General features: G+C 34.9%; 1 protein-coding gene across 1 annotated transcript in view; it reads left to right on the top strand.

The window, feature by feature from the left end:
• The first annotated feature begins 1,969 nt into the window (after window positions 1-1,969).
• LOC122325030 (centrosomal protein of 128 kDa-like) overlaps window positions 1,970-12,215 on the top strand; it is a 45,807-nt gene continuing 35,561 nt past the window's right edge. Inside the window, exons 1-13 of the mRNA XM_043219860.1 lie at window positions 1,970-2,069; window positions 2,471-2,637; window positions 2,735-2,821; window positions 2,868-2,873; window positions 2,911-3,031; window positions 4,218-4,339; window positions 5,716-5,807; window positions 5,924-5,996; window positions 6,279-6,392; window positions 8,399-8,485; window positions 10,676-10,750; window positions 11,163-11,298; window positions 11,377-11,516. Coding sequence (XP_043075795.1) covers window positions 2,066-2,069; window positions 2,471-2,637; window positions 2,735-2,821; window positions 2,868-2,873; window positions 2,911-3,031; window positions 4,218-4,339; window positions 5,716-5,807; window positions 5,924-5,996; window positions 6,279-6,392; window positions 8,399-8,485; window positions 10,676-10,750; window positions 11,163-11,298; window positions 11,377-11,516 — 1,224 coding nt within the window. The 5' untranslated portion in view covers window positions 1,970-2,065. The remainder of the gene's footprint in view (window positions 2,070-2,470; window positions 2,638-2,734; window positions 2,822-2,867; window positions 2,874-2,910; window positions 3,032-4,217; window positions 4,340-5,715; window positions 5,808-5,923; window positions 5,997-6,278; window positions 6,393-8,398; window positions 8,486-10,675; window positions 10,751-11,162; window positions 11,299-11,376; window positions 11,517-12,215) is intronic.

Here is a 12,215-nt window from a genome sequence, read left to right on the forward strand (position 1 = left end):
AAAAATAGATAATGTGATCAAGACTGGATAGACGAGCCATGGAGGAATGTTCCTGGATGGCTAAACAAACCCACGGAGTGTGTGGATTAGAGCATGGCATTAGGCACTATCAACAGAAGAGAAGAGGGCACTAATGTCATACTAACCAGTAAATGTGAGTATTGAACTTTTAAAAAACTAGACCTCTGCAGTAATTTTTTGTGAAGTATATTTGAAAATAAAAGTGATGTGTGATTTTATCAGTTAAAAGTGAAGTATATCAATTCTGCACGTTTTTAGGACATTTTGATACCCCACTATACTTGGAACACAAATAAATTAGTAAAAAATGTCTGATCAAAGAGTATTATAAAGAATGTTAAAAAAAACAAAATGATCATCACTTAGGTTTAATCCAAAATTGAAGACAACACTGCTTTTTAGTAAACAGCTATACATTGAACGTCAATATATAGAAAAGCTAAATTTCTTTCTTTTTCTTTCTTTCTAATAAGAACCTTTAGACATTAATAGAAAGTTTGATTATTAGTACAACTAAGCCACTATGAGTGTTCTAAATGAATAACTTTGGTGGGATGGTGCCGATTTACTGAGCTGAGGATAAGAGATTGAAATTTACCTTCAGTATCTCAAACTCAACATCTCAAGACCTCCCTTTCTAATCTCTTAGTATAGACAACAAGAGGGCTGATCAGAGCCGTCTTCCACCATGGACCACAAATTTGCACAGGGGCCCTGCACAATAAATAATAAACAGTATTGCAATGGCCTGATGTCCTCCTCTCACAGTGAATAAACTGGGACCCTACATGTGCATTTAAATAGAGCAGAAAGCATCTATCTATCTATCTATCTATCTATCTATCTATCTATCTATCTATCTATCTATCTATCTATCCAAGAAATGTCATGGAATTTATTTTTAATGTTAAGCTAACATGTACATTACAGGCCTAAGTGTAGTGTCACACTGTAAGTGTAAAAACTGTTCTGGATCTGCTGATTGTCCATGTATGTTGAACAACACGAGAATTATAGTGTTCAATTATAGTATGAAATTGTTTATATTTAGAAATTGTTCACTATTTTTTGGTTAAAATTAAATAACATTCTATTGTTGCCTAATAATATGTAGTTTTCCCTTTAATTGTCAATTTGTGCATGTTCAGATAATTCTCTAAACTGGAATGCACACACACACGAAACAAAACATAAACGAAATAAATAAATAAATGCAATAAAAGAAACAGCACAGAGGAAAATAAAAGAATACTTACAAGAATTCTGTCATTGGGGGAAGTGTTGGAATAACGTCTATGCCCATGCATGAGACGGCGAAGGCTTTCCATTGCGAACACTCGCAGTTATGAGGACATGAATTCGTATATCCGATCAGACATACAACTGTCATTATCAACATCAACAGAACATTTGTCGCCATGACATATAAAGAATACATTTTTTTCTTCCGCTGGAAAATTGAAGTCTCTTCACTCGGTTTTGGACCGTAAAACAGTGACACAAACATTGACGAGCACTTTAAAAGCTCAAACTTGATTGAGAGTGAGAGTCAGTCAGAGTTAGCGAGAGTAAGAGAGGCTGTGAGGGAGGCGGACGGCTGATGCGCCCTTGCGGTTTCTATGGGAACTGAATAGTTGTGAGCAACATCTCTCATTTATCTCTTTTACTATGATTAGTCTTCTAAGGAAAAACACACACACACACACACACACACACACACACACACACACACACACACACACACACATATATATATATATATATATATATATATATATATATATATATATATATATATATATATATATATATATATATATATCTTATGAGTTCTATGATCTTTACCTATTTTTTATATAACTAAACATAAATATTTAACAAGGAGTTGTTGAAACAACAGGCGCGGCACTGGTGTCAAAACTACAACTCCCATGATTCAAAGCGTTTGTTGTTTTCCTGTTAGGCGGCCAGTTTAAGTTGCCATAGCAGGCGATGGCTGTGCCTTACATTGATCACACACGATAACCGTCATACTGCTGGCCACATGGGTAAGGGTAGTTTTATGTAGGTTTTTGTAGTTTTGCAATTTTGTGATTTGGCAATATAGTATACATACGGACACGGATCTTTAACAAAGAAAACCTGTAAGCAAGAGGCTAACTAGCTTAATACTTTAACATAAACTCTGTGCTAAGTCTAACGTATACATCTTTGTTTACATAAAATTTACTATTTTATTAATTAGGCCAGTGGTAATCAGACTTAATAATTAAGCGGAATACTTTCTCGCCAGTTGTAACTATACACATCTATCAGCTAACGTTAGGAAACAGATAATGTAAGTGTCATGACTGGCGAAGTTGGTTTCTGATTTCAAATTAGTGATGCCTCTCTTTTTCTTTCTTTTCTTTTCTTTTCTTTTCTTTTCTTTTCTTTTTTTATCTCTTAGCTCATGTCAGCATGGACTCCTTCAGTGAATCTGACACCAATGACAGACCCACGGGGCATCGATCGCGGGTCAGAAAGCGCCGAACGAGGCCTGACAGCGCATTTCCCAGGGACACTCATGTATCGGACATATCGGACAAAATAGGCACTTTAGCAAACACTCTACAAGTAAGCTGGTTTATTCATTGCATGTGAAAGTAGGCTCTGCTGTGTAGGTCAGGGATCGCTGGTGTCTTTTAACATGCAAGCTGGTGCTTTTGTGCAGGATACAAGCCGAAATCTAAACAAAGTAGATCGGATGTTGGGACAATATAAGGATCACACAGATGACCAAGCTGAAGCCATAGCAACAGTGAGTATTAGTACACAAAATGGTATGGGATTGTCTCTGATTTCAGATAAGGGTGTTGTTTTGAGAGCATGCTCTGTGTACTAGCTTAGGAGAGCTTAGAGGAGTCCATCCAGCATCTACAGGCGCAGCAGCTAAGAAGATCCACTGGTGGGTGGAGCACCTCCCTCTCCACACTGCACACCAGTGACCTGGAAGATGGCAGCGCCACAGGTACTAAACAAGCTATAGTTTGTTTGATTAAATTAGTGGGCGCTTGTCAGTAGATTTATTTTTGTAATGTTTTGTATAGTTTACAGGTACACATTATTTGTAATAGATAATTTAATACATTATGCATAGCATATGGGTAGTTGATTATCAAAATCAGTAACATATGTAACAATTTTAGCAACTTCAGTTTCATATGGTTAAATTTATTCTGACCAATTTATTCAGATTTTTAGGTATTGGTTTCTCATAGTAGCATACATTTAAATCATAATAAACATACTTACAATCACACATAAAACACCTCAATACCATGCTAAAATTATAAGTATATGATTTTCAATGTAGCCTTTAGTCTAAAAACGTTCAGTATAAATGCACTCATGCTATAACTTAATCATTAATCACAAATACAATTATATACCTTTACTCCTGTAATAAAATACAATCTGAATATTACACATTTCTGCCATAATACCAAGGTGTAGTGAGTGTCACTATAGTAAATCCATGGCAAATAATAGTGATGTGTAGATTGAAGAGCCTTTTGACTGTCTTGTTGCACACATTTCTCATCTTTACTTTTTTTTTTTTTTTTTTTACTGTTATTTAGCTCTCATTTGACCAAGTAAACTCATCTGCTCTAGTGAGCTTGTGCTGTGCGGAACTTTGAACTTAGTGAATAAATGGTCCATGTCCATTCCACTTTTAGCCCATAAACATTATATCGAACATTTATCAAACTCTTTATATCATTTTATTGAGGAAAATTATATTGTGATAGTTATCGTTATTGAATTATAGCCCATCCCCACATGCAATATATAACAATATTACACTGTTTGAATACTCTATATCCCATAATTCATTGTTGTTATCTTTTTGTAGGTTTTTATTGTAATATATAAGCTAAGGCATTTTACACAGAGTTGTATTTAACTTACTTCTTTTAAGAGGCAATTGCTGTGACTCATTTTGATTTTACAAAATGGGTTCTGATGTTTGGCTTTGTAAAGTTGCTTTGAAACAGTGTTCTATAAAGCACTATAGAAATAAATGTGACTTGACTTGTCTTGACAATGACCTATGTGCCCAACAAATGCATTGTCTGGAGGCACAGCCTCAAAATGAGACACAGACAATATCTGTAAGCAGTATGTAAGTTCCAGATCTCTCTCTTGCCTTGTAGATATCAGACGCCACCTACCCACATCCCTTCTAAGAGATTATGGCAGTGCAGGCACAGACAACAGAAGACGGTCTAGATCTGTCGCTGTGCATTTCACAGACTCCACTCAAGCTGACGAGCAGGTATGACTTTTCATTCGGAGACCCAGATTTGTTTTAATTGCAGGATAGGGTTTGTGCTGCACTGGATATTCAGCAAGATGGTGTGTTATTCAATGCAGCAATGTTTAGGTGACATATTCTGAAAAAATTTTTTCCAGGTTTTAGGTGCTAAAATCAGGTCCTGGTGCATCTATCAACTAGGCAAACATGAAAAGATGAACTCAGTAACTTTGTTTTAGTAAGCCTTTTCTGCAAGCCTCTGAAAAAGCGAACGTGTCTTATCTCAGTCCCCTTGTGACGTTGCAAAGGGATCTCATAATATTATAGCTGCTTAATCTGTAAGTTTCCACTAAAAGTGCATTATTTTGATTTTGCAAGTAAAAGCGGTGTGCCAGTTCAAAGGCCATGGTAAAAGTTTGCGCAAAACTTACTAACAGAGCCTCAGAAGAGACAAGAGCAGTGGATTTATTTATTTATTTATTTACTGTAACTTATTGCTGCTGCCACACAAATCTGATATAAACCTGTGATTTATTTTCATTTATTTACATAGAGTTTACCTTCGCAGACATAATTAACTGACTGTTTTTGTAACGTGTTTTTAATGTAACCTTGTGTGTGAATGAGATTCATAACACATCAGAAGTTTAAACTAATATGGTTTAAAATGCATAAATTCTGCATGATAAACATGACCATCAGAATCAAAGCAGATGTTTTAGCAGGTACCAGCTGTAATGTTACAGATTTATTCTGGAAAAGGGAGCGAGCAGTAGTAGTTCATTTGCATTTAAAAAGAAAGACACGAAATTCAGCTTTTTTCCTCTTCCAGTCAAAATAGGCATTTTCAAAATAATATTAATGATCTATGGGGCATTTTGAGCTGAAAATTCACACACATTCTAGGGACACGGGAATCTTAAATTACATATTGTAAAAAGGGGCATAATATGTCTCCTTTAATATATTGTATAATGGAGTCATGCTTGTTTTTTTTTTTAAAGCCATGTTAATCAGACTTTCTCAAATTGTTTTAGTGTTGTCACGGTACCAACTAGGTTTGCCATAACAAGCCGTAACACTGGTAATGTCACTTGTCCACTGTGACACTGTGCCACTATGTTGTTTAGATTTTTTATTGCTAATAAAAATCAATTAGTTCAGTGAGAACTAAATGTAATTAGTGAAATAAATAAACATATTGATGATATTCTTATTATATGACGAGCACATGTATACACATTACTGTTTTAATTTGTATTAGTCAGTTATCATTGACACATTGTATGGTTTGTGTAAATACTCTAGCGCTATCCTGCTTGTTTGGTCTTTTACTTTGCAAAATTCCAGTGTCTCGCTTTTGCTAGATGCTTAATAATAATCTCTGTGTTTCTTAGATTCATTCATTGCATCAGTCCCTCAGAGACTTGCAGAGTGATCAGCTTCTGATTGGTGATGACATTGATAGAGAGATCAGGAGAAGAAACAGGTATTTTAATGTTTCAACCTGTCCAAAAGCTTCTTGGTTATTTCTGATAATAAATAGCTTGTGTGAAATTGCACACATACTGTATACACTGTTTTGTTCTTTCTACACCTCAAAAGAATTGATATGGAAACCAAGAAAACACTGGAGAATCTTGCAGGCCACATAAAGGCATCACAGAAAGAAGAACCTGTAAGTGCTGCTAATGTTACATAGCATGTTGCGTTCACTTTTTTCTTTTAGTTACTTGCTGCCTGTGACCAGTTTTTTGCTTTATGTCATAATGCAGTTGTTGTGCTTGGCTTAAATTAGAACATATTTTCTGTTTTGCTGTAGAATATATTTTATAAGGAGACCTGTTATTCAGAACATGATATACAGAATAACAGCACCTTGCTCCAGCTGAGTGGGGCTGGTTTAATGAAGGTCCAGTACCACAGTAGTGTCAGTTTTGCCCTGTGATATGTGTCTTAGGTTTCATTACGGGTGGAGAGACGTTTACAGGAGATTGAAGATGAGATGCGCTCAAGGATTTCTGAAAGACATCACAGAGAGAAGCCAAAAAGCATGTCTGGTGAACTGCAGGAGGTAGAATATTAAAATAATGCTAATAATTTAGAGAGATCATGTCATTACAGATCAATATTTTCTTTTTCTTAAGTTGAAAGTAGTTGATATACCTTGCAAATATACTGTAACTTCAGAACTCTGAGCTCCCTCTCAAGTTCAGAAGGACTTTTCAAGTAGAACCTGTTAAATCTTTGCGAAGACTCTTATTGTTATGTATTAGAAAAATATTTTTATATACACACAAATTTTATACACGCATGCACACACACACACACACACACTCACACACACACAATAGTGTGATCCGACAGTAGATTAAGAGCAGGATCATGCTGTGCTCCTACCAGTAGGGTGCAGTATCTGCCTGTGTTTGTCATCCATTAACAGTTGCCCTATTTATCAGAGAGGTGCCTGATGAATGGAGCCTAATTTGCATCTTCTGTACATTCCAGTTTGCTAATGAAATGCAGTATGCCTTAGGCCTAGAGAAATAATGCATTTGTTGTGAAATTACAAGAAACAAACAAGACAAGCAAATCAGGACAGATAAACAAATACTTAGTCACCAAAAGTGCTGTTAAGAAAACATTGCTACCGCTCTTTTACACACCCATATAATCTAGACAACTGTTCAAGCGTGAATGATGTCACTGCAGCATTTCAAGTAATTTTACATTAAGGAATGCTTTATCAAAACTTATACCTAACATAAAGACAATGATTTAATGGCATCAGTTCCATTGTTTGTTGCTGGGCGGCACCTTAATGTGATATTATTTGAGTTGTGGTCTGGCTATAATAAAATTAATCATATTAATTATGTTTCCTCTTCTATAATTATGCAGCTCACTTATTTTTTGTCATTCTGATGATAAATAGCATTCCAGCTGTTTCTTACAAAAACTCATCCAGCAAATTAATTTTGTGTTCCATATGCATGCTGGAATCACACATGCTGTGTTTTTGCATTAAATGGTAACAGTATGTGGTACATAATATATTTAGTTACCATTACAACTTTTATAAAGTTTGCCCAGTTAATTTTAAATCTTAGCTAGTACATTCCATATAAATGCAATCAGTGGTCTACTGAACACTAATAAGTGGTGCTTTTAAGGCAAGCATTATATTTTAACTGATAATTTTAAGGGTTATGGAACAAACCCTTTGGGTTTAATTAGTTCCATTCATTGTATAGTATAAGCAGTTTAATTTTAGTAGTGTTTACACATGGTAGCACTTTACAATAAGGTGTCATTTGTTAACATTAGTTCCTATATTAACTAACATGAAAAAAACATGAACAATACATTTATTGCAATATTTATTAATCTTTGTTAATGTTAGGTAGTTAATAACAAACAATCATTCATTGTTGGTTAATGTTAGCTCACAGTGGATTACTAATGCTAACTAATGTTAACAAACACAACTTGTGATTTTTAATAATGCATTGTAAATGCTGAAATTAGTTTTAACTAAGATTAATAAATGCTCTAGAGGTATTGTTTATTTTTAGTCAATGTTAACTAATGTTGCCTAATAAACCTTATTGTAAAGTTTTACCTTACACTTTTTGTGCTTTATACAAGAAAGAGGTTGAGGAAATGTTTTTGCATTACATTGTCCAATAATAAACTTTATTTGCCATTTATTACTAAATACATGTTATTTTTGTGTGGACATTACACTCATATTTTTTATAGATTCCTTTTTTAATAAAATAATTAAGTATATTTTCAGTGTGGTGTTGATGCCAATACATTTGCAAACCTGCTGCCCATGTTATTACATGTGCATTATACTAAAAGAGTTGAATTGAGTCATTGAGAATTGAGTCAGTCAGTAACCACATTGTACTGACATAAAAACACATGTGCTCAATTTCCTGCAAGGGATTAAGAAAATCCTCCGTCCTTCCGTTCGTACATCTGTTAGTGCTAGTTAGTGGAGTAGGGGAGGTTAACGAAAGTCTGTTAATCTTTTTTTTTTCATGTACTCTGCTGTACTCTTTGTCCTTAAAGGCTTTGAGAAGACATGACTCCCAAACCCCAGAGGCTGATGAGAACTTCAGAAATAGACTGCAGAGATCAGAGAATGAGAGAAGCAAGGTGTGTGTGTCTCTGATATTGAGTTGAAGTGCACAAAAGGCATAAACATATTATTACATATATCTCTCATAGTTTCTCATATGGTATTCATATTTTGTAAGCAGTCATTACAATTAATAGGGTTCTAGTTTGAAACTAAACATATAAGCTTTTGTGTTTTCATAAAAAAATTAAAATAAATAATAGTAATAATGCATGTAGAATGGAATGAAATGGAATGCATTTGTTGGACATTCTCTTGATGGAACTCTCACCTCATCATATACATGGATTAAATGTGAAAACTGTCAATTTATGACGTTCAGCTTTTAAAGTTGCATTATCTTTTCTAATACCTTTGTAAAAATAATTGTATTTCTAATTTATTTTTGAAGTCTACAAGGGGTGGGTTAGGTGGAGTGGGTTCTAAATTTGCACAGTTGCTTTTTGTCTTATATTATGTGACTTATATTATTTTATATAATATTATTATATAAAATTGAATGCATGCATCATCTTTGATCCTATTACAGTGACCATAGTAATATACTTCAATTAAGAAGCTATTATAGAAGTTACAATTATTTTTGTACCCCACTATTTAGTAATATTTTATATAAAAGCATAATTCGAAAAAAACAAGCAAACAATAATTTTGATTGTTTTTAATTTCTAAATGTAAAAAAATATTATAATAAGAATAATAATGTTATTGGTAATTTTGTATGTTTTTTTTGGTAGAACACTCTTTGCTGTGCTTTAGGAGTGATCCAAACTACTAGCACCTTGAAAGTGTTTATCATGAGCTGAAAGTTGATCAAGGCCATGTTCAGATCTTGATTCGACAACGTAGATGACTTTCTTTGCATCAAATTATGCCTTGTTTTTAAATTAATCTGTGGTAAAATGAAAGGATACTGCACCCCAAAATGAATTGTTTGTCATTAATCACTTACCCCATATTGTTCCAAACCCATAAAAGCTTTGTCTTGAACACAATTTAAGATATATTAGATGAAAACCAGGAGGCTTGTGACTGCCAAGTAAATTACTCTGTCAAGATCTGGAAAAATAATGAAATGCATTGTCTAAATACTCTTCCATCAGTGGTTTAACTGCAACTTTATAAAGCGATGAGAAAGCTTTTTGTATGGAAAAAACAATTCAGCATCATAATGTCACCGTAGCACCATTTTAGTGAGCATCTGCTTGACTCACATAGCGTACATTCTTCAAATCAAAGCATAGACACTAACAACGCAGTGCTGTGTCACGACCTGTGACCTGTAATCCGAGTAATCAGAGCATATGCTGCTTGCGTCCAGCAATGCAGGTTGATCTTAATTTCAGCCGTCCAAAGAATGTGGTTTGGCTTTTCTACATGTTTTTGGGAAAGTAATCTGGCCTTGTTTGCACCTTGATGTGAACCCTCTGTATTTGCTCTCGTAAAGTCTTCTCTTGATTGTAGACTTTGATACACCTACCTCCTGGAGAATGTTCTTCATTTGGCAGGATGTTGTAAAAGGGTTTTCCTTTACCATTCAGAGTATTCTCTGATCATCCACCACTTTTGTATTCTATGGATGTCCAGGACTTTTTATGTTGCTGAGCTCACCAGTGTGTTTTTTTTCTCAGAATGTAACAAAATGTTGTTTTGGCCACTCCTAATGTGCCTGCTATCTTTCTAATGGATTTGTTTTGTTTTTGAAGCTATGTTGATGTGGGTTTACAGCCACAGCTTCTGAACTCCAACTCCAGTCCTGCTTAATTTATGTAGAAATAACAAAACAGCGCTCAAATTAAAGCTCAGAGTGTTTGCTTTAAGCCAATAGTCCTTGGTCTGAAGAGGTCTGAAGAGAAATGGCCAAGATTTTAGCAAATGATTGACAAGTGATGTGACCCAAATCAAAGTTAAGTTGTTTTGTGGCTGATGAAACAACACCCTCATTGGGTGTTTCACTTATCAAAATAAACTGGAAATTAGAAGAGACTCATGACTTTATGGCCATAGTCATAAAGCATGGGTCATCAAGTTCGCTCTTGGAGGGCCGGTTTCCCTGTAGAGTTTAGCTCCAACTCTAATCAAACACACCTAAAGGAACTAATTAAGGTTTTATTAGGTATACTTGAAACTACTGGTGTGTTGATGCAAGTTGGATCATGTTTGATGACCCCTGTCATAAAGAATTGCCTCTGTAAAATCCTCTACAGATGCAACAGGAAATGGAGAGGCTCAGAGAGCAGCTGGATCAATCAGAAGGTGGACGAGACACCCTTCTCCAGAAGGTGATCTTTGTCCACTGATGTATGTTTTGCTAAAGCAATGGCTGATGCAGAGATGTTTTCATTTGTTCATCTAAAAATGTAAAACGCCATTGAGTCATCCTCATGTTATTCTCACCATTATAGTATCTTAACATATTTAAAAGTTTTGTTCTTCAATTTGGAAGTAGACTATCTTCATAAAACTTGCTTTTACATAATTTATATGCTTTTTAAAATGTATTTTTATTTAATTATTTTATATTTTTGCATTATTAATCTTACAATATGGAATAAATGGATTGGGATTAATTGCATGGAAAAGAGTAGACAAAACAATTCTTAAAAATTGTCTTTGATTAAAGAAAATTATGTGGGTATGAGGAATTGGTGGAGTTTTCTTTTTTTTTTTTTTTTTGCGGTTCTCTGCTTGCAGATGGATGGCATGCGTTCACAGCTTCTGAGGATGGAGAAGGAGCGGTTAGATTTGCAAAGGGAGATGTCTTTACTCCTGTCTCAGCAGAGAAGTGCAAGGAGACAGCAAGAGAGAGAAGTCACAGATTTTGACAGTGGTAAAATATGTTGTGTGGTTCAAGCGTTTTGTAAACTGTATACTGTTTAATCACTATGTGTATGTGCATTTTGCCCAGGACGAACAGAACTGGAGAGAGAAATTGGAGACCTGCGGGTACAGTTGGGTAGAATCAGTGTTTCTAATGAGGTGGAAGAACTGAAAAAAAGCGTAGAACGAAAGGAGAGAGAGAAAATTCAGCTCGCTTTCCGAGTCAAGGTTTGTGTGTTTGATATTATGTTGTGTGGTCAACAGGTTCAATTTCATCTCTAATAAGCTTTTATTTTTCAGAATGGTTTCATTAAAGTTCAGTCAGCGAGGAAGCATAGAGGAGTTGTGTCTGCGCCTCAGAAGTATATAATTACTAAGTAATAATATTTACTATATTAATATACATATATATTAGTATAGTTTTCACCCCCGCCCTGGTGGGCTGGGAACAGCCCAGCTGCTATTCTGTGGGATACTGAGGAGATGAGTATTTGAGCACCTCTGCAATCCTTAAGTTTGTGTGCCAGGCCCTGTAAGTCCTTGACTTTTCATTTAACGAAAGACCCTCGGATCTCAACAGATATTCCTCTTAACTCTTTTCACCTTCTACCTGGGAAGAAACTTTAAATCATCATGAGTCAGGACATCTTTGGAGTTCATCACTCTTCAAACTGGAAAAAAGTCCAAACCTTGAAACCATCAAAACATTTCATCCAAGATTGCATCTGAACCCTCATCAACAAGGCAATGTTACTGTACCTTTAACTAAACTAAACAGAGGTTTAGTATTAGTTATAAGCCCTGTTATAAATGGCGCTGATTGTTTACAGATGGTAAACTCACAAGTATGTGAGTTTGCGTTTAGTTATTATAACGTTTGTGCACAAATTGAGGGAACACGAGTTTCTGGTTCTGGCTTACAAATTA

The sequence above is a fragment of the Puntigrus tetrazona genome, chromosome 20, assembly GCF_018831695.1.
Source record: "Puntigrus tetrazona isolate hp1 chromosome 20, ASM1883169v1, whole genome shotgun sequence".
Taxonomy (NCBI): Eukaryota; Metazoa; Chordata; class Actinopteri; order Cypriniformes; family Cyprinidae; genus Puntigrus; species Puntigrus tetrazona.